The 23492-nt window shown below is 52.0% G+C and overlaps 1 protein-coding gene across 5 annotated transcripts in view; it reads left to right on the top strand.

Annotated features, from left to right (window-relative positions):
• Positions 1 to 23135, top strand: part of SH3RF1 (SH3 domain containing ring finger 1) — a 157074-nt gene extending 133939 nt beyond the window's left edge. For 2 of the 5 annotated variants that reach the window (XM_061132651.1, XM_061132652.1), the window contains exons 7-12: positions 3061 to 3209; positions 3968 to 4138; positions 6526 to 6785; positions 7599 to 7903; positions 13011 to 13303; positions 21227 to 21531. In XM_061132651.1, the coding sequence (XP_060988634.1) occupies positions 3061 to 3209; positions 3968 to 4138; positions 6526 to 6785; positions 7599 to 7903; positions 13011 to 13303; positions 21227 to 21395 (1347 nt within the window). In that variant the 3' untranslated portion in view covers positions 21396 to 21531. Of the gene's footprint in view, positions 1 to 3060; positions 3210 to 3967; positions 4139 to 6525; positions 6786 to 7598; positions 7904 to 13010; positions 13304 to 21226 lie in introns of all 5 variants that reach the window. The other 3 variants (XM_061132655.1, XM_061132654.1, XM_061132656.1) reach the window with 3 other exon arrangements.
• The last annotated feature ends 357 nt before the right edge of the window (positions 23136 to 23492 follow it).

Raw genomic sequence — 23492 nt, 5'->3', positions numbered from 1 at the left:
ATCCTCCAATAAAAAATTAAAGAAAGAGAGGACGGATCATTTACAATCAGAACCCCGAGCTTCAAGCAGAGCACTTTCCTGGTCAGTGGCCTGTAGCCCTCACCCATGGTTAAGACCTCGTGGAGCTCAGCGCCTGGGCACCTCCATGCTGGTTGCTGGAAGGGGAGAGGGCAGGGGGGCGCCAGTGAGGAGGGACCCACAGCCCGGCCTTGAACTCTTGCTCACTGTCTCATGGCCCGGCGGTAGCCTGGACCCAGCCACCTGGACAGGGCGCTTTGTTCTTGGAGGGAAACTGAGGGCGGCCCGCAGGGGCTGAGTGGGGACTGGAGTCTGCACGGCGTTTCTGACACTAGCCCTGTGCTGCCTCCTTGTCCCAAGATCAGTGGGTGGGGAACACAGTCTGGATATGGCGGACCTGACCGTTTCCCATCAGCTGACCCCCGAGCCCTGATTTTAGGGAGCATCCTCGTGGCCTCCAGACATCAGTGCTGGTAGCGGAGGGTCTGGACCTGCAGAAGCACAAGCAGAACCTCATCTCATTGACCACGACACCACGGCTAGTCCCCTGTGTCGGATCCTGAAGGCCCGGCCACAGCCTCCCGAGCCTCAGCCGTTCCTGGCCACTCAGTAGAAGCAGGCCAGCTGCCGAAGGCGAGGGGGAGGCTGAGGTTCCCGCGGGACGGCTCACAGCAGGTCCCTCCCAGGCATCTTTGTTCCCGGAGTCTTTCAGTGTGGACTGTTCACCAGCACCTGTGGGGCCTCCTGGCCGGCCCAGCCCTGGACGTGCCAGGGCCCTGGCATCTGACCAACAGGACAGCCACGTCGGGGAATCCGGTTGTGAGGTCTGCTCCGTGTGCCTGTCCTCCAACACACGCACACACACACGCACGTTTTCCCGAAGATACGCAGCCCAGTGCTGGGCTATGCCAGATGTCAAGTGAGCCCTAACTTAGGCTTTGTAAAAGTCATACACACCAAACATTTCCTTTCTGTACTGACTAACTATAGGAGATGATCTTTTCTTCAGTTCAGTTCAATCGCTATGTAGTGTCCAACTCTTTGTGCACCCATGGACTGCAGCACGCCAGGCTTCCCTGTCCTTCACCATCTCCCGGAGCTTGCTCAAGCTCATGTCCATTGAGTCGATGATGCCATCCAAGCATCTCATGGTCTGTCACCTTCTTCTGCCTTCAGTCTTTCCCACTCTCAGGGTCTTTTCCAATGAGTCGGCTCCTCACATCTGGTGGCCAAAGTGTTGGAGCTTCAGCATCAGTCCTTCCAATGAATATTCAGGATTGATTTCCTTTAGGATTAGAGTCTTCTTCAGCACCACAGTTGGAAAACATCAGTTCTTCTGCACTCAGCTTTCTTTATAGTCTGACTCTCGTGACCTTTTCTTACATTTTGTTAACGTAATGTGGCCTGTGTTTTTTTCAGGCCTATAGATTTCCTTCTTTTTTTTGCCTTCTTCTAGGGCCAGTAAGTACAGGCTCTACTGACATGAAGGTGCAGTTTCCCTCTCCCCTTTGCCAGTGGAATTCTCCTCAGAGCCGAGTGGGCCCTTGGCTCTGAGTCCTTCCAGGGGCGGGTGGCCTGAATTCCTTTTGTCCACTCGTCGCCTGCGCCTCCGCGGCCACACAGCTGTGAGGTGGGGCCTGGAGAGACCCAGAGGAGACGGCTCAGTGGCGGCCTCGGGCGCTGCCGAGCTGCTGTGTGCAGTGGCCCGCGGGCCCGCCTGGCTCACGTGCGCTCAGTCTCCTGCCAGGGTGTTTCTCTCACTCTGTCCTGAGACCAGCAGCTCAGGTGCGCGGCCTTTTCCTGGTTAAGGGTCGTGAGGGCTCCGGGCCCCATGAGTGCCCTCCTGGAGTCACGGCGCGGCCTGTTGTGTGGCTGTCCGCCTGGCCTCGCCTGCCCTGGGAGCGCTGTCAGTGCGTTTGCCCTGCCTCTGCCGCGGCGTGGGGAGAGTCTTCTCCATTGTAGGAAAATGGAACATGACGTGCGCAACAGTTGCAGCGTGCATCTAGAAACTCGAGGTCCTTCTCTCCTGCCGTGCTTCTGAACCGTGTGACTCAACAGGCAGGTGAAGTAACTGCTGATGGTGTCAGGTTTTTTTTCCAGACAACAGGAACCAGTTGGTGTTCTTTGTGTTCAGAAACCATGGGGTTTTTCTTCCGCTATTCTGACATGGAGACACCACGTGCCCTGCCCAAGTTGCACTCTTCAGCCTCCTTATTTCTCCTTTGATGCAGTTTTACACCGAGTGGTTCAGAGATTTGGGGCAGGTGGGCGAGGTAGGGGGTTCAGGCGAGTCTGTGTGTGCCTGTTTGCTCAGTATCCAGACCCTAAAGAATGATCTGGGCTGTGTCAATTAGAAAGTAGCAGGCACTCCATTGATTCTGGAAAGGCGTGGAGTCTTTCTTATGGGCAGAGCCCGTAGAGGGACCGGCAGCTGCTTGCAGTGTCCTTGTTAAAGATTACCAGCCTTGATAGTCCTGAGCCTAAGAAGCCAGCAGAGCTAGCAAGAAAGGAGTAAACAAAAGCAGCAAGCATGGCCCCGCAACTGGGGTCACTGTTGTTTGTGGTTTGGGAAGCCCAGACGTCCGGGGAAACTTTCTTCTGTGGGCATGGTGTGTGGTGCCACTGGATCGTCTGCTACTGTGCTGAAGTTTCGGGTTGCAGAAACAGTCACAAATTCATCCCCAGCAAGCCGTGTGCTGTCAGAGCTGCCCCTTGGAAGGCATTTGGATCCTGATCCTAGTTTGTGCTTAGAAGTGCCATTAATCTTGAAATTGCATGCAATCTTGTCATTTTTTTCTTTCCCTCCTCCCAGTTGTCATGACTTACCTGTTCGCTAGAAGGGTTGCTGTGTGGCTCTAAGGCCTTAAAGGAGAATAGAGAGGAGTCTTTTAAAAGGAGGCTTGGGTATCGTGTGCAGGTGCTACTCTGTGTAGGTTCCACCGACGTCTTTTTTTTTTATGGGTTTCTGATTCCTTTTCCCTCCCACTTACTGGAAGAGATGTAAATAAGTCATCTGTTCCTTCTTTTTCTTTCTCTCTCCAGACTCTGAATCCTCCTCTCCCCCCGCCCCCTCTCCAGGCGGCCACCCCCACGGGCAGTGCTGTTGCTGCTGCCGCCGGGATGGGCCCCAGGCCCACAGCTGGACCCACTGACCAGACCACACACCCGCGGCCACAGCCCCGCCCCAGCGTGTAAGTGCAGGGTCCTTCCTGCCCCCGGACCGAACCCAAATAGAGAGGCAGAGAACAACTTTCTGGGGGGAGCTGGTGCCAGACTGGTGTCTTCTACCCAAGTGTGTTTGTGATTAGGAAACTAGTGGTCTAAGGATGGGCCTTCTTGGCCTTCCTCTGCGAGTGCCACCCAGGTTTTGTCCCTGCCTTCACCCCCAGGTAAGGATACGAGGGGACAGGGAGGGCCCCGGGCTGTTGGGCTCTGTCCGTGGTTGGACTTGCTTTGCCTCTGACTCGCAAGTTCAGCATCTGCCCCGACTGAGCCCACGGACACAGGTGCCGCCCATTGCTGGTTCAGTGTGTGTGGGGAGGCTGTGTGCCGAGCTTCCCGGAGGGACTTGGGACCACGTGCCCTTGACGAGGCTGCTTCCCAGGTCTCACCAGGGCCATCTGCAGGGCCAGTTTCCCAGTGGGCATCTGATGCCCTGCTGCAGGTGTGCGCACGGGGGCGTGGCATCACCCATGAGTACCGTTTGGCAGCATCAGCACCTTTCACTGGGAGGGCCGGGGGGAGGTTCGGAGTCAGGCAGCTTCTGCCTTTTCAGAGTGGATGGCCGCCATTCAGTGGAGAGTGATCGAGGCTGCCCACAGATTTAAGGATTCTACTTTCTATTCACTTTTGTACAGAACATTCAAGGCTTCGTGCCAGAGAAGAGTTCTGCGCATCGTGTGGTGTGTCTGTTACTCACCTTGAAGTCAGATGCTTTCTCTGCTTCTAGGTATGTTGCCATTTATCCTTACACTCCCCGGAAAGAGGACGAGCTGGAGCTGCGGAAGGGGGAGATGTTTCTCGTGTTCGAGCGCTGCCAGGACGGCTGGTTCAAGGGGACGTCCATGCACACCAGCAAGACTGGGGTTTTTCCTGGCAATTACGTGGCCCCCGTCACGAGGTACGGCTCTGAGCAAGCGGCTTGCTGAGCCCTGAACGCAGAAGCTTTGTCCTTTCCCATGATTTCCAGCCTATCCACAGTTCCTTCTCATGTTACAATTACGTGTTACACAGCCAGCATTTTAGAGGCCCCTGCCTGTATTTGCCAAAGTCCCTTCTAATCCTCAAGATTTTAGCTTACTCTTCACATGTGGAGAAGGCAATGGCACCCCACTCCAGTACTCTTGCCTGGAAAATCCCATGGACGGAGGAGCCTGGTAGGCTGCAGTCCATGGGGTTGCTAAGAGTTGGACACAACTGAGCGACTTCACTTCACTTCACATGTGAAATTGTAGATTTCTCCCAATACAGGTGCCGGTTTTAAATTATTTGCTTTAAGTCACATGTGAGAAGACTCCACTACACTGTTTGCAATATTTTTCTACTAGGAAGTTAGTGCTGTTTGATATAAACACAGGTGATGTTATTAATCCTCTTGTTTACGTGATGCTTACCTGACACCTGGCGCACAGACTTCTGTGTTCCACACATTAACGCCAGGGCCTCAAACAGCTCCCTGGTGTATGTGCTGTTATCCCCACTCAACAGTGAGCAGGTTGAGGTGGAGAGGTTAAACAATATGAGGTCACCTGATGAAGAGGTGCTGAAAGCCAGGTGTGTATTCCAATAGCTTGGTGATTACATCTGAATTCTCACAGTTACTTTTTATAGTGCAATCAGAAATGAAACTCCTTTAACATGACATGAGCCCCTCACCCTTCTCAGGGGAGGGCAGTTTTGCTCCCCAGGGGATTTTGGCAGTGTCTGGACATGCTTCTGATTGTCCCGTCGTGATGGGGGAGCAAGTGCTACTCGCCGCCCATGTATAGAAACCAGGGATGCATATGACACCCTGCACATGCACATGTGAAGCACAGGCTTCACAGAAGGGAGCTGTCTGGCCCCAAATGTCACCAAGGGTGAGAAACCTGTTCTAGGATAGCAGGAGGCAAGCACTTTGGATGTGTTGATATATACTCTTCACTTTATTTAAGTTTAGTCCCCATTCTGGGCACTGAGGAAGCTTGCTCTGGGATGACCGATGACCTATGATGGGGTCAGTGCTGAGAAAACCCTGGGTTTTGGCCACTGGGCTCTTAATAAATGGTCTAGCTTAATTGTGTTAAATCATTTCTCAAAGCCCTTGATTTTGAATAAGTGGCTGAATGAACTGACATGCTGTCAGATGTCGGTCTCAGTCCTCAGGCTGGCTGGCAGCCTAATCCAATGAAGATCACTGTCATTGCAGATGGCAACAGAACATTAGCTCCAATTAGACTTGCAGATTATTCATCAGTGTAAACCTTCTTGTCGGTATATGCTAAAATCTACATTCACAGCCCAGAAGATGGTAGCTCCGTCTTCCCTGGTGGGATAAAACAAACAAACAAAAACCACAACTACTAAGGGAGATAAACCAAGCAACAGCCACATGTCAACTTTCTGAAGAAAGCATTTTCCTAAGACTCAAATACAAACTATCAAAAGTCTCTGGAGAGACGCTTCCTGATGGAAAATTCTCGTTATTCCTCATGGTAAATAATGAGGTTCGAGTTAATGAAGCCTTCTGCTTGGTAGAAAGTTACTATCTATAGAACTGTTGTTTAAATCAATTTAGAATATTAAAAAGTATGTTACATAAAGCTACACTGAACCTAATTTAATGAAATTCAGCCAGTAAATATTTGTTGAGGGCCGGCTGTGCCGCTGTAACCACATGCAGGAAGGGTGGGAAACAACCATTGCATGCTGCCCTGCTGTCAGGGAACTTGTACTGAGTCGGGAGGATTTCACTGGGAATTGACTGAAAAAACTCCACATCATGTTTTGTGATCAATGGTCACAGAGGAAATCCACCTGAAACAGAGGACAGTCCCGAGCTCCTGGGCCTGAGGCCAGGCTGCTCGGGAGGACAGGACTGAAGCGCAGGTGAGGGGGAGGTAGGGTGAAGGGAGCCAGAGGGACATTACAGGAGTGTGTGCGTACACGTGCCGGTAAACGGGGCAAGTACAGAGAAGCCGTACGTGAGCCCAGCTGTGCTAGCCTGGACGCTGTGCTCTGACGGGCCAGAGAGGAAGCGTGCAGGCCCTGGAGCCCGTGGGGAGGGTTACGTCCAGACGGAGCTGAGCCGAGAAGCTGCGTCACCAGCGGAGTGCTGTGCGATCTTTCTCCCACTCAGATGTTTCCAGAGCTTTCTCCGCCTCAGGGCCGCTGTTCCTTGAATGTGGTTTCTCACCTTTGGTCAGATAATCGCATTCCTAAAGTGTTACATCTTTAAGCTCTGCATCATTTCCTTTGGCGTTAGTTGTCCTGTCTCCCTCTTGCTGACGGACTGGGTTTCTGTCTCAGCAGGGCCGTGACCAGTGCTTCCCAAGGCAAAGTCCCCATGTTGACAACTGGCCCAGTGAGTCGCGGGGGGGTCCCGGCCAACCCTCCCCCCGCAGGCAGACCTGCCCAGAAGTCCCCGGGGAACGGCGTGGCTGGCGGTCCCGGGGTCCCAACGGCCGTGGTGTCGGCAGCTCACATCCAGACAAGCCCCCAGGCTAAGGTCCTGCTGCACGTGTCCGGACAGATGACTGTCAACCAGGCCCGGAACGCTGCAAGGACAGGTGGGCACTGGGCCGCGGCCCTGGGAGAGGGGCCCGAGCAGCCACAGACCTGGTGCACCAGAGGCTGCGAGGATGTGAAGACGGTCTGAGAGAGCAAGGTGGAACTTTGAGACAGTCTAGCAGAGAAAGGTGGAACTTTAAGACAGTCTGGCAGGGGAAGGAAGGTGGAACTTTAAGACAGTCTGAGAGCAAGGTGGAACTTTAAGACAGTCTGAGAGAGGAAGGTGGAACTTTAAGACAGTCTGAGAGAGGAAGGTGGAACTTTAAGACAGTCTGACAGAGCGAGGTGGAACAAGACAATGAATAACTGAAGCAGGGGCCAGCACAGCGTCAGCACCATCACTGTACATCGGCTCTGTTTCAGATACAGTCAGACCTTAAGTAGCTTTGTTCTTCCTGAAGTGTTTGGAATGTCCCAGGGGTCTTGGTTAACAGTGATAGAGAAAACGTGTTCAGTTCTATCCAAAAATCCACAGGAAGGAAGGGAGGTACCGAGAAAAGGGAGAATAGGAAGCAACGCTGGGGCCAGCCTGCTCTGCCCTGCAAGTGTGTGGGGGTGTCGCCTCGGCCAGAGCCCGGGGCCTGCTGCACCCCTGGGTGTTGTCGCCCTGCAGGCGCCCGGCAGACATGGCAGCAGACAGTGTCATGGGACACAGTGGGGCGCTGACCTGGGATCAGGGAGGGGATGATGTCCAGGGCCCCCCGAGGGTCAGAGCATCTAAACCACCGTGGTCTCTCATCACTGTGACACGCTCAGGGCTCGGTGAACAACAAGGCTCCAGCTCACACTTTCCTTCTCTCTTCCCTGTCCAGTCTCGGCGCATAGCCAGGAGCGCCCCACAGCGGCCGTGACACCTATCCAGGTTCAGAGCACCCCGGGGCAGTCCCACCACCCCCTGGCGTCGCCGCAGCCCCCTGCCCCGCTGGGCCCCCCTGCCCACGCGGCTGCCAGCGGCCTGGGCCGGGTTGGAGGCCCCCTGGCCTGTACCACAGCCCCAGTGAGCATCCCCGCCACCTCCCTGGAGTCTGAACCCAGCAGCCGCCCCGCAACCCTGCTCCCAGGGACACCCACCTCTCCTGACAGCGGCTCGGCAGCCAGGCCAGACAAAGACAGCAAGGTGAGCCCCGGCGGCTGCTGACCCGCTCACGGTGTGGGAGGTGGGGTTCCATTCATCTCTGGGGCTTGTCCCCTAGCCGCTCACTGCCCTACCCCCTCGCTGCCCTGAACTCCTCCTGGTGAGTGAGCTTTGCTTCTGGTTAACTGTTTTGTAGAAACGCACTTAGGATACAAAGGAGTTGAAACTGTTGATACAAAGTGTTGCTTGTTGATTCATTGTCCTTGCACTGTATTTGATTATAATGTGTGGATGTGAATAGTTTTTCTCTTGACTTGAGATATAGGGGGAAATTAATTTCTAACTTGATCTTTCTTATAAAAATCCTTTGGGCCCGAATTTCAAAGAAATTCTAAGTGGGAAGCTATGTTTGAAAGACTGACCTGAGGCTGGGCTGGAGACAGAGGAGTGTGTGGTGGTTGAACACGCACAGAAAGAGCAGCGTGCAGCAGACTCCGGTAATCATGCTGCAGGCGTGACTTCACTCCGTGCCCGTGTGGTCCCCCCAGACTGCTCGCCAGCTCTGGGAAGCTGTGGGATCACACCTGCTTCCATGGTCATGTACATCGCTCTGATTAAATGACCAGGGAGCCTGTGAGCAGGGCTTTATAAGGAAATAAACCTAACAGCCTACTAAAAAGTTAATATTTAATTGTTGAGTTGACATGAGTGCTTTTGCAAAAGATCGGTATCTGTTCAATGTTTATGATTAACTACATTAAACTTGTACTCCGACTCACGTGGTCAGCCCTGCCAGGATCTTCAGAAAGTAAACTTACTTTACAGTTTTGATTTGAAGGTTCCAGGACAAGGCATCAGGGCCATTGTCTCAGGGAATCGGGCTCTGGAGCCCCAGGCCTGCAAAGGAAGAATTCACAGAATCTGCAGGATGCCTGTGCTAGGGAGAATAACGGCCCCCAAGGAGGTCCGTGTCCTGATCCCTGAAATTTGAGAATACATTTCCTTACGTTATAGAAGGGGCCTTACAGATGTGGTTCAATTAAAGGTTTAAAGACGAGTGGATTAGCTGAGTGAGCCCAGTATAAGCAAAAGGATCTTCTAAGTGAGGAAGGAAGATCAGGGCCAGAGGGAGAGACCAGAAGCGTAGAGCAGTGACCTGTTTACCCCCCTCAGTCCCCCTGCTGACAGGTGGCCACCGGCCTCTGCGAGGATGCCCTGTGGCCCTGTGTCCTGCTGTGGAGCATCAGCGCTGTCTTCAGGCAGCTCGAACTCCTGGAAAGTTCCGTCAGCACCCACCTGTCTCCCTGTGACTTCAGACCTTCACACTGTGTTTTGAGGGACTGCATAGAAAACGATGGTCTCCTTTCTACATGATCCCTGCAGGGAGTTCAGGGTTATCGTCTTTTCCTAGAGTCTCCACTCTTGAGGGGTTTTCCCCCATATTCTTCATGTCACAGATTTCTAATTTCCCTTTCTAAGTCTGCCACCTCATTTAATGTTCCCAATTCATTCAAGAGATTGTCCCAATGGCTATAAACTCAATGACCCATGATTACTGCAAGGAACATCACTTCACCCCTATCACTCCATTGTCTTGCCAGAACACTCAGAGAGAGCTTGGCGGATGCCTGATGAGATCCAGCTGTCTCTCGTTCTCTCATCCAAACAGTCCCCTAGTTGCCTCACCATTTCTGCTGTAACCTGTTAGCCCGCATCTCGTGAAGGAGACTTCCTCGGTCTCACTTCCTTTCCTGAGTCAGCCTTTCATCAGATACCCCGTTTTAGGGGTGGTCCCCTAAAACCCCATTTCCCAGGTGGTCTGCAAGCACTCTTGTGGTCGTCTCTGAAAATGAGGACCACACATGCCTTTCTTTGGCCTGTTGAGTTGACCTTGGTCCCAGGTTCACCAGGATCTATCAGAGATCGGCTGTGTTCCAGCTATTAATTTCCTCAGTACACTGGGGTAGATCAGCCTGTTGGGAGGAGTTGTTTCATCTCCGAATCCCAGTTCCTCCCCCGTTTCCCTCCTACCAAGGTTTGTTCTTCCTGTCTGGCTGAACGTGACTCTTCATGCGTCTAAGGACCACCATCCACCCCAGACACCAGATCCATGTCTTTCCTGTTCCCAACAAAACTTTAAAGCAGCACACACCCCACCCCCAGCTTTTTTGGTCATTTGCATTTTTGTAAGTTTAAGTTCATTCTGGCCTTCAGCATCTTGAATTGCCACGGCTGTGGTATGTTCTTCTTGGGGGCCCTTCTCCTGATCTTTTCGTGGAGGCCTTTCTGTCACTTCCTGGGGCATCACATAAGTGCCTTCATCATTAAGCACTTCTGCACCTTCACCTGCCGGGGTGATTTACAGTGTGTGCTGGGAGCCTCTTCCTGGAGAGCCCACCCACTGCTCTTGAAGCTTCAGGATTTCCTTCTGAATTCCAGGCCATGCATATATTTTCTTGTAACTTTTAAAATCAATTCTCACTAATTACTAGAGAAATACAAATCAAAACTACAATGAGGTATTAATATCACCTCACATTGGTCAGAATGGCCATCATCAAAAAGTTTACAAATGAGAAGGCTGGAGTGGGTGTGAAGAAAAGGGAACCCTTGTACACTGCTCCCTAGTGATGACTAGTGCAGAGAACAGTGTGGAGGATTCCTAAAAATCTAAAAATAGTGACTGTGTGACCCAGTAATCCCATTTCTGAGCATATACCAAGAGGAAGCCATCGTTCAGAAGGATACGTGCACCCCACTGTTCACAGCAGCACTGTTTACAACAGCCAAGACGTGGAAACAGCCTAAGTGTCCATCAGCACAGGAGTGAGTCACGGAGGTGTGGTACGTGTATACAGTGGCCCGTCACGCAGTCACAAGGAAGAACAAAATGATGCCGTTTGCAGCCACGCGGATGGATCTAGAGATTCATACTGAGTGAAGCACGGCAGACACAGAAAGACGAATGTCGTATAGTATTGCGTATGTGTGGAATATAAAAAGAAAAAGGGCACAAACAAACTTATCTCCAAAGCAGAGTAGAGTCACAGATGTGGAAAACAAACATGGTGAACAGGAGGTAAGGGAGGGAGAGGCAGGCTGGGATTCGCCTGTGCCCACTCCTGCAGAAGTGGACGGCGGATCGGACCTGGTGCGTAGCTCAGGGCACCCTGCTCGCCGCCCTCTCGTGACGTCTGGTGCGTAGCTCAGGGCACGCTGCTCGCCGCCCTCTCGTGACGTCTGGTGCGTAGCTCAGGGCACCCTGCTCGCCGCCCTCTCGTGACGTCTGGTGCGTAGCTCAGGGCACGCTGCTCGCCGCCCTCTCGTGACGTCTGGTGCGTAGCTCAGGGCACGCTGCTCGCCGCCCTCTCGTGACGTCTGGTGCGTAGCTCAGGGCACGCTGCTCGCCGCCCTCTCGTGACGTCTGGTGCGTAGCTCAGGGCACGCTGCTCGCCGCCCTCTCGTGACGTCTGGTGCGTAGCTCAGGGCACGCTGCTCGCCGCCCTCTCGTGACGTCTGGTGCGTAGCTCAGGGCACGCTGCTCGCCGCCCTCTCGTGACGTCTGGTGCGTAGCTCAGGGCACGCTGCTCGCCGCCCTCTCGTGACGTCTGGTGCGTAGCTCAGGGCACGCTGCTCGCCGCCCTCTCGTGACGTCTGGTGCGTAGCTCAGGGCACGCTGCTCGCCGTCCTCTCGTGACGTCTGTGGGGAGGAGCCCCCGCCCTGTGGCTCAGCAGTGCTGTGGGCCGCGTTAGGTAAATGGGGCCAGTGGTGCAGACCGCCTGGGATGACTGATCATCTGATAAATGGCTACCTTTATTTCCTTCTGCCAGGCTGTCTCTAATTGAACTCTGTTATTATGGATTTCCCCCCCGCCCCAAGGGATATTTTACTGAGTTTGAACTAAGTCAGTATTCAGGAAGAATTCCTCTCCTCGAGGGCTGCTCACAAATCTCCTTCTCTGTTAGTCGACCTTAATAGTCCCAGTTTGCCTAGAGAGCATTCTAAAGGGTTATTCTCTCAACTGTTGCATTTTCAGACCATGTTTTCAGTCAGAGGACTTGATGACACAGTTAACACATTAGTAAAGCAATTTAAAATGATTGTTATTACCTGCGCTTGGGCATCAGAAGAATATTGACACTTGGGGTCTGGGCACAGAGGAGAGCCAGCCCTAGATCTGGTTTCCTAGCAGAGCAAAGACCAAAAGGAAAAGACCACAGGACACCAAGATCCAAGAGGTGGCCTCTATGGTGTGAGGTTGATGGGAGTAATTCTCATTTATACACTTGCTTGCAAAAAGAGACATAAAATGTTTCTGTTATACTGATCGGCTTTTTTTGAATTTTGTAGTTGTTTTTGTTAAAGAATCTGCCTGAATACAGAAGATGCAGGTTTGATCCCTGGGTGGGGAAGATCCCCTGGAGAAGGAAATGGCAACCCACTCCAGTATTCTTGCTTGGAGAATCCCATGGACAGAGGAGCCTGGCTATAGTCCATGAGGTCATAAAGAGCTGGACATGACTGTGGAACTAACACTTCACACTTTCAGAGTTGTTTTTTTAATTAAAGAAGTATTTGCACAACAGATATGGTTTGACTTCTGTTACTATCGGTTTGTTAAATTTCATCAATGTGGTGATGAGTGAATATGACTTAGCCCTTCACCCTGATCAAGACATCATCCCCTTTGAGGGATAAGCCTCAGGTCTATGGCTGTGGAGTAAAATGCTAAAAAGGAAGTGGGTTTATGTTAATTGAGTCTAGCACACAAGAATTGGAGATAGAACAGGCAGAATTTCAGGAAATTAAAGCTATCGTCCGAAATTTCCATTTTGTCCTAAAGTGTCTACTTTGCCTTCACCAAGCCTGGGAAGTGAATTGGTGAGATTTTGGTTCCCCTTCCTTTTTATCTGCTCATCCCACCTCCATGGAGGTTGGTGACAAGCACTTGAATGTCCAGAACCAGGGAAGATGTGCGGGTGGGTGGGGGTTGTGCAGAGAGGTGAAGGACATTGAGCACACAGCCCCAGGAGCCAGACCAAGAGTCCCAGACAGCCTCAGGGGTCCCTTGGAAAGCTCAAATCTGAACTTGAAACTCTGCCAACAGAACCGTGTCTCCAACCCATGCACTTTTTTTTATTTTCTTAGAAAGAGAAAAAGGGGCTGTTGAAGCTGCTGTCCGGGGCCTCCACCAAGCGCAAGCCGCGGGGATCACCACCGGCCTCGCCCACGCTGGATGCCGAGCTGGGGGCCGAGCTGTCCTGTGGGCCCCCGGGCACCCCCTGCGCCTGCCCCGGGCCCTGCGACGCGGACACCGTGGCCCCAGGCCCCCAGCGCAGGGCCTGCTCCCTGGACTCAGCCCCCGTGGCGCCGCCCCCCCGGCAGCCCTGCTCATCTCTGGGCCCCGCGGCCAGTGAGGTGCGGCCCGCCGTGTGTGAGAGGTGGGTTCTCGTCATGGGCGCTGGGAGCCGGCAGGCCTGCAGCACCCGCGACGTCCCAGGCTCCTTCCTGGGGTCTGCGGCCACAGCCGGCGCTGGCTCCTGTCTCCCTCGGGGGGCCTGTTCCATCTCTGCGGTCACCTCTGCATCCTTGCCCCTTTCCATCATGTCTCCAGAGCTCTCCTCCGCGGGGCAGTGGTCACGGCGGCCCTGGTCCCTGCCTTCTTCTGGCTCCTCGTGCACGGCCAGCCAGCCACCCTCGTTTCATCTTTGGCCCTTTTTATCGGAGGTTTATGAATGCCACCGCCTGCGCGTTGTAAAGCTGCTGGAGTGTCCCATCCCCAGAGTTCTCCTCAGGTTCTTCCTGACCCAGAAGGTGGCAGAGCTCTGGCCCAGCCCTGCCGACCCAGTGACTGGGTTCCGTCACCCTCAGAACAGTGAGCCCTATGCAGTGACTGTGGCCTCAAGTCGCCTTTACAGACAGGAGCTGTCCTGTCTGTTTCAGCACTGGGGCTCTTGGAGCATGTTAGCAGAGAAAATCTACTTAATAAGACAGAAACCTGTTAGGAAAAAAATAAAGCCGATCCGAGAGCAAAAAACCAAAACCGAAAACCTGCTCGGATCATATGAATTAAAAAGGCAGCATGGTGTGCTGCCTGAGAAGATGGCATGAAGCACCCTGAAACTAGAGGACTGTTTTCCCATAACGTTAGCACAAGTATGTAAGCATTGCTGGAGGAGGTGCCATCTGTCTCTGCAAGCTCGAGTCCCTCTGTCCCTGCGTCTCACACAGAGCACGTTTCTCATCTGTGGAGGTGTCGCCTTTGGGGCAGCATTTTCTGTTAGTGATTCAAGATCTTACTGTCAAGTGTTACACTTTACAATGACTTGAATCCACCTGAATGCTGTATTTCAGATGAAAACTCGTACCCACCGAGACCTGAGGCCTTCATTCAGACAGTTTGGGGGGCTTGCTTTATTACCCAGAAGTAACTCAGGGAAGAATTAATCAAATAATCTATGTGCCTTAAATACAAAGTACACCATTCGCTGTGCACTTTTATGGGGACACAAAATAATTCTGTGTAGTTCTGACCCTTCTAAAACCAGTTTTGAAAAGAGACATTACCCTGAAAAGTGTTTCTTCCTCACCTGTAAAACATTCTGTCTTTCCCCTCATCCACTGGGCTCTCAGCCACGCTTTGAGATTTTGCCCCAAGTTCACGTCACCCTTCATTCCAAGAGTCCTGCTTTTTCCTGCAGTGTTTCTTGGCTCTCCAGGGAGGGCGCCTGTGCCCCGGACCCAGTCCAGTGACTGGTTTACTCTCTCTGGGCCACAGAGGCGGTTCCTCGCGCCCTGACCCTGAAGTGCAAGTCCCTCTGCAAGCCGAGCCTCCCCGCTCCCCTGTCATTGGTGGTGTCCCTGTGTCTGCCTGGGGGGCCGCTTCACTGTACCAGACCCCCACACCAAGCTCTCCTGCCCCCCACCCCCAGCACTGGCTCTTTCCAGAGGCCAGTCTCCAAGCTTCTGCACCCCAGCCCGGCTCACAGAGGAGCACCTTGCTCACAGCGGGTCGTCTTGCTTGCAGAAGGCTCCCACAGTCCAGAGCATCTCAACAGGAGGGGCCGCGGGCGGCTCCCCCTCCAGACAAGGAGCAGGCAGGTTTCCTGCTGATCACGTGGGCAGGGCACACAGGGATCCTCTGCTGGGTATGTTATAGAAGCATTTCCATTTTTACAAGTGGGAAAGTGGTCTTTGGAGAGAATTTCTGCCCCACATTTATATTTTTATAATCCACGTGCTCAGTGGGATATTGAATATAATATCTAGCCTTAGCAGCTTCTCACAGCCTTTTTGCCATCCTACAGTGATGGTGATGGTATGTGTCTAACTCAGCTTCTTAGGTCTGCCTGACTATAGACACAACAGGAAAAATGCGTGGAAGCAAGTAGCACAGGAAAACAGTCTATTATCCTGTTATCTTATCCACTGGGAAGGAAATTTTTTGGTTACTCAAAAACTACCAAGGATGTATTTTAGGGATTACCTCTTTTGGGATTTTAAAAATTTCAGCCTAAGAAAAAGTATCTCGTGCTAAAAATGCAGTGAAGGTTAGCTTTCACATCAGTCTAATTTAGGAAGCATTTCAGGATCTTAGCGTCCTCAGTTCACAGTCTAAATGTCACGACTCCTGCCCCCACAAAGTGCGAGAGCATGGGGCTCTTCTGGTAGAATTTTTCCTTCTAGAGTTCCACAGAAATATTTTTAATGTCTAATATCAGTGTAGTATGAGATAGGATTCACCTGCAGATGAGAGTGACAACAGGCATAAAATTTCCTCTCAAAGTGGGACCCTGCCCCGTAAATCCCAAGTGGGAGAAAGCAGCTCTGCTCTCGTCTAACATTATGAGGAGGGAGGGAGGCGCCTGGAGGTGTGTGGACAGATCTGGGGTCAGCTGAGCCTGTTCTCTGAGAACCAGAAGGAATCTTTTGTGTTTGTGAGAGAGACTGAGGAAAACAAGCAAGAAATACTGTATTCTGGGGGCGGAATAAAATTGATGACAGCAGAGATAATAAAGCAGATATTGCAGGCTCTATTTTGGAAGGACTGAGGAAAAATAATTAGGAAATTGCAAAGAGAACATAGAAATAAAATATTTCAGAAGGGATGGCAAATAAAATATGTGTGACAGTTTTTTTCCCTACAAAAAGAAATTACAGATAAAGGAGACACAGCAAGTCATCTCCGTATATTTTTTTAAGTTTAGGATTTAAACTGATAAGCCCATCTGCTAAATTGGAAAAGGATCTCTGATCTTTGATCAGGAACCATACCAAAAACATACAAATTGGACAGAGATAGATTTATAGAGAGGCAGCTGGGCTTAAACAGAATGATTAATTTGAGGCTGTGACATGAACCCACTGCATGAAGCAATGAGCGTCAGTCACTCAGACTTCAAGCAAACTACAAAGCAGCAAGTTTCGTTTTGCTAGTGACATACTAGTAGCAGAGGTCACCCACCCAGACCAGGACAGTGGGCACCCTGCCCCCCAGAGCCTGGGCACGCGACTTGGGCTCAATCAGGAGAGATTAGAAACAGAAAGGCGTGAACTACAGAAGACACGAGAAAGACCAAAAAAATTAAGGAAGTGGAAAATTTGTGCTAATGAAAGACTAGGAGCGCCCCTCTAAGCAGAAGCCAGAATAGCTGAGCCTGGGCCGAAGGACTGCCCTGGGGTGTCCGTGGAGCCTCTTTACGCGGCAGGCATCTCTCTCTTGCATTCCACCTTGGTGGTCATCCGCCAAGCCTCAGTGTCCCACAAGAGGCTGAGGCCCGCTCAGGGCCGGGTCTGTGAGCTGCCTCTCGTCACCCCCGGCTTTGTCCGAAAGGAGCAGGAGGCACCTCCCAACAGCCAGGAGCCACGTAGCTTTCGATGGTTTCTCCTTCTTTCCTCCCTGCTTCCCTGTCTTTCCTTCTTTCCCTTCTCCTTTCTTTCCGCCTCCCATTAATTTTTTGAAGTATTTGTCTGTCTGGCTGTACCAGGCCTCGGTTGCGACCTGTGGGATTAGTTCCCTAACCGGAGGTTGAACCCTGGCTGGGCTCCTGCACTGGGAGTGGGGAGTCTTAGCCCCTGGACCACCAGGGAAGTCCCTTCATTAATTTGTAAATTCATTTATCTTTTTTTAAATTGGGCTAAAATGTCCATAAAATTTGCCTTTTTTTTTTTCAGGTATATGGTTCAGTAGCATTAAGTACATTCACATTGTAGTATAACCATCACTGCCATCCATTTCTAGAGCTTTTCATCACCCCGTTAAACACTAGCTTCCCATTCCTGCCCTCCCCAGCCCCTGACAAACCCCGTTCTAGTTTCTGTCTCTCTGGGTCTGACTAGTCTCCACACCTCATAGGTGGAATTGTGTGTGACTGATTTCACTTAGCATAATATTTTGAAGGTTCATCCATGTGGTAACCTCTGTCAGAATGTCATTCCTTTTTGAGGAACGTTGTACATTTGGAAAAATCACTTTGCTATACAATTAAACCTTTCCTTTCGTCATTGGACGTTCTCATGGAGGATGGCCTTGTGTACTGTGCTAAGGACCATGCCCAGGGCTTCTGGACTCTGGTCAGGGATGAGGTTTCCTTCAGTCGCGGGTCAGATGAAGCACGGCTCTGAGAGCCTGCTGGGCGTGGGTGGGCTCAGGTTTGTCCAAGGGAGCCCCCAGGGGACCGTGTGAGCCCAGGCCTGGGGCTGGGGGCAGAGGCCGCACCCGGGGCAGTGTGCAGGTGCACGGCTGTGAGTGCACGTGCATGGGGATAGCCATCAGCTGTGGCTGCAGAGAGACTGAGGCCCTCGAGCGCCTCACACGCCAGACTGGGGAGCAACCTTGCCCGAGGAGTTGGGAAGCTGTAAGGAACGTTGAGCGAGAAATAGCTGCAAATCGAGCTGGCAGTTAAGAAAGTTAGCATTTTGATTGTGTGCAGAATGGAGTGGGGACAGGAGGAGATTGGAGGCTGGGAGGAGATTGGAGGCTGGGAGGACAGGCAGGTTCTTTGCTCAGGTGGGAAGGGGCAGAGCGGCGAGCCTGGGGTGCAGACGTGGAAGGTGGACCCCAGGTCCGTGGCGGCTGTGGGAGAGAAGTATGGCGCCTGAGGCTCAGGACGCCCCAGAATCCCTGCTCAGAACACCCGAGGGGTCGTGGCTGGGCAACAGGTGTTGGGCTCTGTGGCTGCACTCACGTTGCTGGGGTCAGTGACCGTGGACTGGGCAAAGCTGCTCCATGCCTGGGATGGTGGCCCGCTGTGCCCAGCATTGGTCGTGAGCATGCCTGTTGGGAATCTGTGTGCACACCACTCTTCAGGCCAGGGCCAGGATCTGAGCAGAGTCTCTGCTGCAGCCGGTGGTCTCCCTATGGTCCAAGGTCATGGCTTTCGCTCCTCTCAGCGCAGGAGGCTTGTCACTCAGCCATGAAAACCCTCTCCCCTGGGGACCAAGTAGGAAGATTGTGGTCTTAGCTCGGCAGCAGTTCTAGTTCAGAAAATGTTTGACAGAGTTGGTTTAGTGCATTTTCTAAAATGCAAATGTTAATCTAGTCACTTTCTTCAAGAACAGTTTTTGTTCCATTTCACCTTTAAGGCAGCTCGCGGAGGACCAGGGGCGATACGTTTCGTCAGAGATTGGCTCTGATTATGATGAGTTACTTGTGTGCGTCTTTCTGTAATTATGGAGCTTTGCTCAAATGTTAACCTGCCCCAGATGGCAGCATGGCTTTTCACAGGCTCTTCAGCCTGTTGGCGTCGGACTTGAGATATCCTCTCATCTGGATCCCTTCCTCCAGAGTAGCCCACGATGGACTCATTCGTCCTGCTTCGCAAGCTGTCAGAGAAGGGCTTCCACAACCCTGGCTCTGTCGTTCTAAAGTTGGTCAGGGCTGTGGTCCGGCTGCTGTCCTCCAGGCCATGCCTCCTGGAAGCAGCAGGCGCCCGCCCGCTCTTACCTGAGACACACGGTCGTGGTGGGACCTGGCGCTCAGGGTGTGAACTCTGTGACAGACACGTGCTGAGTGTATCATACCCATGTTGTCCCCACTGATAACACCTGTGTGGGTCACGGCCGTCCTAGTGCAAAGATGAGGAAACTGAGGCTCAAGCAAAAGCTGCTCTGAGCATAAGCCGCAGGTCCACTTCTCACAAGAGGCCAGGCCTCCCCACCCACCCGCAGGCTTGCTCGCAGCCTGTCCTGTTTCTGGCCTCCCAGGACCTCTCACGAACAGCCAGGCAGCCTCTGTGCTGCGCTTCTGGTCCACATCCTGAGCGGTAACTTGGTTCCCGAGCCCAGAGTCACCCGGGAATGGTCCAGGCGGCCGCTGGGCCTGTGTAGAGATGCCTTTATTAATCGAGTCATAGCCTGAGGCTCTTGCTCAGGTCCTCGCATGAATGGATTCTGGTCCTTATGTGTTGGAGGCTGGTAAAACCAGTGATCCTCCAGAAGGACTGTGCTCCGATGGGTTTCATGAGGTTTGGGCAGTTCTGTAGACCAGTTCTGACAACCATTTTTTCAGCCATGACATTCTCTATGTGCTGTTAAGAATGAGTCCTAGGAGGTTAGAAGTTCGTTTTCCGACTTTGAGAACCAAATGAGAGTAGAAACTCAGCCGCTTTTATAGCTCTGTTGTGGTTGTTGAGTTGCTAACTTGCATCCAGCTCTTGGCAGCCCTGTAGACTGTACCCCCGTGCTCCTCTGTCCACGGGGTTCCCAAGCAAGAATAGTGGAGTGTGTCACCGTTTAGGCTCAAAGTTCATTTTCTGAGTTTGAGAACCAAATGAGAATAGAAACTCAACCACTTGTATAGCTTAAAACTCATTGATTAGGATCAGCCAGTGAGAGAGGTGTGTCCACGTTTATAAGTTATCCTTTGCTGTGTCACACATTACTTCAGAACTCGGAAGTTTAAATTAAATGTGAACGTGTATCGTTTCACAGTTCTGGAGGTTAGGACTTTGGGTATGACTTACAGGGATGGTCCTAGCTTAGGGCATTTTTTGAGGTTAGTGTCCAGACGTCTACCTGAGCTGCAGTCTTGTGACGGCTTGAGTGGGGAGAGAAGACCCCTTCCAGGTGGCTGCTCACATTGCCACCGACTTTTGGAAAGAGACCTCTGTTACCTGGCCTGCACGTCTGTGCACGGGGCGGTGAGTTGCCTGGCAGCGTGGGTGGTTTCCTGGAGACAGCAGAGTGGGGGCCACCGCACACCCGTTAGGACCCTGCCTCAGTACCCCAGATCATCATTTGCGCAGGCTTCTGTTGGTCACACAGGTGGGCAGAGACCACACAGGGTGAAACACAGCTCATCTCCCCCTGGCTTCCGTGAATCTTCAGCATAATTTTGCAGAAGGAAACAAGCCTGGAAGCAGGGGGTAGATGACCTTACACCAGCCAGGCTTCGGGAATCTTGAAATGATAATTACGCCTTTTCCCAGTGATCCCTGAGTTGAGAACGCTCAGAGGAGCAGACCATATGTCTGACCCGTGGCGATCAGAGCCCCAGCCTCCTGGCTGGCGGTAGATTGAGCAGGTGGCCCCAGTCCCTTCTCCTTGTGTGAACCTTGGGACAAGCTGCCCTGAGAAGAGCTGGGTGTGTAAGGAAGAGTTTCCCTGGAGTCCAGCCTCATCCAGCTCAGTCCTTGGTTGCTCGTGGACCTTTATGCGCGTTTAAGCACTGGTCACAGCAGGTATCTACTCCACAAGGGAAGGTAGCGGTGTGAGTTGTTTTACCAACATCGTAGGCAGGACCATCTATCTATTCCCCCATCTATCTACCATCTATCTATTCCCCCATCTATATTTCATTTATTCTGTCTACCTGCATGTATCATCTCTCTATCTATTCTGTGTCACCCAACTATCTATCATCTATCTATTCCCCCGTCTATCTACCATCTACCTATTCTCTGACCATCTATCATCTATTCCCCCATCTATCTTTCATTTGTTCTGTGTCCCCACATGTACCATCTCTCTTTCTATTCTTTGTCACCCAACTATGTATCATCTGTCTATCCCCCCATCTATCTACCATCTGTCTGTTCCCCCATCTATCTGCCATCTGTCTGTTCCCCCATCTATCTACCATCTATCTATTCCCCCGTCTATCTGCCACCTATCATCTATTCCCCCGGCTATCTTTCATTTATTCTGTCTACCTGCATGTGTCATCTCTCTATCTGTTCTGTCACCCAACTATCTATCATCTATCTATTCCCCCGTCTATCTACCATCTATCTGTTCTCTGCCCCATCTATCATCTATCCTCCCATCGGTCTATCATGTCCTCTCTCTCCCCACATGGACCATCTCTCTCTGCTCTGAAGCCTGACTGTCTGTCGTCTCTCATCTCTGTCCTCTCCGCCCCGCAGACACCGGGTGGTGGTCTCCTACCCGCCGCAGAGCGAGGCAGAGCTGGAGCTCAAGGAGGGCGACATCGTGTTCGTGCACAGGAAGCGGGAGGACGGCTGGTTCAAGGGCACGCTGCAGCGGAACGGGAAGACGGGGCTCTTCCCCGGGAGCTTCGTGGAGAACATCTGAGGAGCGCAGGGGCGGGACCGTGTCTGTCTCCACCTCCCTCCGACGGCCCGCGGGCACGTCGCCCCGCCGTGGCCACCGGACACCTGCCTTGTGCTGTCTCATTCACTCCACAGAGGCACCTGGCTGAGACGGACAACTGTTTACAAGGCTTAACTAATTTATTTGCTTTTTTAAACTTGAATTTTTCCTGTAATAGATGAATTCTTTGGATTATGATTTTGAGAAGTTATTAATTTATGGAGCAGTAGCTGATGAGAGGCTGGGTGACCTCCTGTTGGGAGCAACAGAGTCCCCTGGGTGCGGAAGATGCCCCAGGGCTTCCCTGCTGGCTCTGCGGTAACAGCGGCCCCCCCTCCCGGGCTCACTCCCCTGCTTTGCGTCACAGATGCTGGCCGTCGCGCTTGGCCGTCTCTCTGGGAAGTCAGGGCCCGCAAGTGAACCCAGGGCACTGAGGGAGTCCCCGGGCGGCGAGGTGGGAACCTGTCTTTCTGGTTGGGCCTGGAGTCACCCCAGAACCCAGTCCTCACTTTAATCGTGAGGGTCTCCGATTTCCTAGGAGGAGGGATAAAGCACAACCCTTGGGGAGCTCGTGTTCAGAGATAGGTTTAGTTGCGTCCCAGAAGCGGCTCGGCTCCATGGCTGGACACCGAAGAACCGCGGTTGCGCCCTGTCTGCGGACGGCCTGCATGTCCCCGCGCTGTCACCGCAGGCGGCCTCCATGTGTGGTGCAGAAGGGCCCCCTGAGGGCCACAGGCGTTCATGGGGTGCTTCCCATGCCCCCCACCCCCGGGTGGGGCTGGACCCCACACAGAGGCCGCAGGGGACGCAGCAGCCATGCGGCTGGGCCGGGCAGCGCCTCGTCTGCCCAGGTCACCCCGAGCTCCTGTCCCCAGGCGGCCGAGGCCAGGGCTGCGCCCCTTGCAGGACACGGGTGGGCTGAGCCCACGACCCCCGCCGCCCCCACCCCAGCCAGCCACACAGCCTGGCTCAGGGCCCCTCGAAGCAGAGCCAAGGAGGGGGCCTGGCAGCGGCAGAGGCCGCGACCACAGTTTTCTCGTGAAAAAGCAGAAACAAAACCCTTCTCATTTTTTACCTTTAAGAATTACAACTAGGGAGTCAAAACATGAGCTGAGAGTCTTCTTGCAAGCAGTTTTATGGTCTTAAAGAGATATATTATGTGGTTGAAATGAAATCATTCCTAAATTAACCATTTTTTATAAGACACTGTACATTATGTTCCTGTGTATTGAATTTTTAAAAAAAAATACTGGGATATTCATGTAATATATAAAGTTTTGGTGAAATGAACTTCAGCTAGAAAAAAAAAGCTGCCATCAGCTTTCATCTGTGTAAGTTGACACCAATGTGTCATAATATTCTTTATTTTGGGAAATTAGTGTATTTTATAAAAATTTTAAGAAGTAAAAAGACTACTACCAGATAAGATCACTTTTTTACCTGTCTTTTCTCCATATTTTAAGCTATGTGATTGAAGTACCTCTGTTAATAGATTCCTGGTATGAAGTTGGTTTAAAATTTCATCTGTTAATAGATCATTTAGATAATATAATGTATGGGTTTCCTGTTGGTTTTCGGGCACAGTAGATGGAGACTTTGTAACAAGGGCTTGTTACTTGGTGATAGGGTAATGATAAAATTGCAGTTTATCATTCCTTTTCATGTTAATAATTTGAAGACTGGAGAAAAGGTTCAAGATTAAAATTTGATGTTCAAACTTTATGACTCCTTTACTTTTTTCTCTTCTTTTCTTTTTTAAACAGGGACACATTTGACATCATTTCTACTTCATAAAAATTCTTTGCCTGTGCCTCAGACAAACGGCATCTACAATAGTCAGCTTGCTGGCTGTGATAGACTTTAGCCCTCCCGTCCGCAAACCTTGTTGGTTATAAAGTCCTCCTAAAAGAGTGTGTGGCATCTCACCAGGGAGTGGGTGACACGCCTGCTGCCCTTTCCCCATTCATGGTGGCTGAATCATCTGGTGACTCCGCAAGTCTTTCTTAGCTACGGGAGTGCCAGACCTAAACCGTCTGTGGCGCAGCCTGTGGGTCTTAGCAAGGCTTGGGAGCATCGTCT

This window comes from Dama dama, chromosome 29 (assembly GCF_033118175.1).
Source record: "Dama dama isolate Ldn47 chromosome 29, ASM3311817v1, whole genome shotgun sequence".
Taxonomy (NCBI): Eukaryota; Metazoa; Chordata; class Mammalia; order Artiodactyla; family Cervidae; genus Dama; species Dama dama.
The sequence above is the reverse complement of the archived record's forward strand: the minus strand, read 5'-3'. Positions and strand labels throughout refer to the sequence as shown.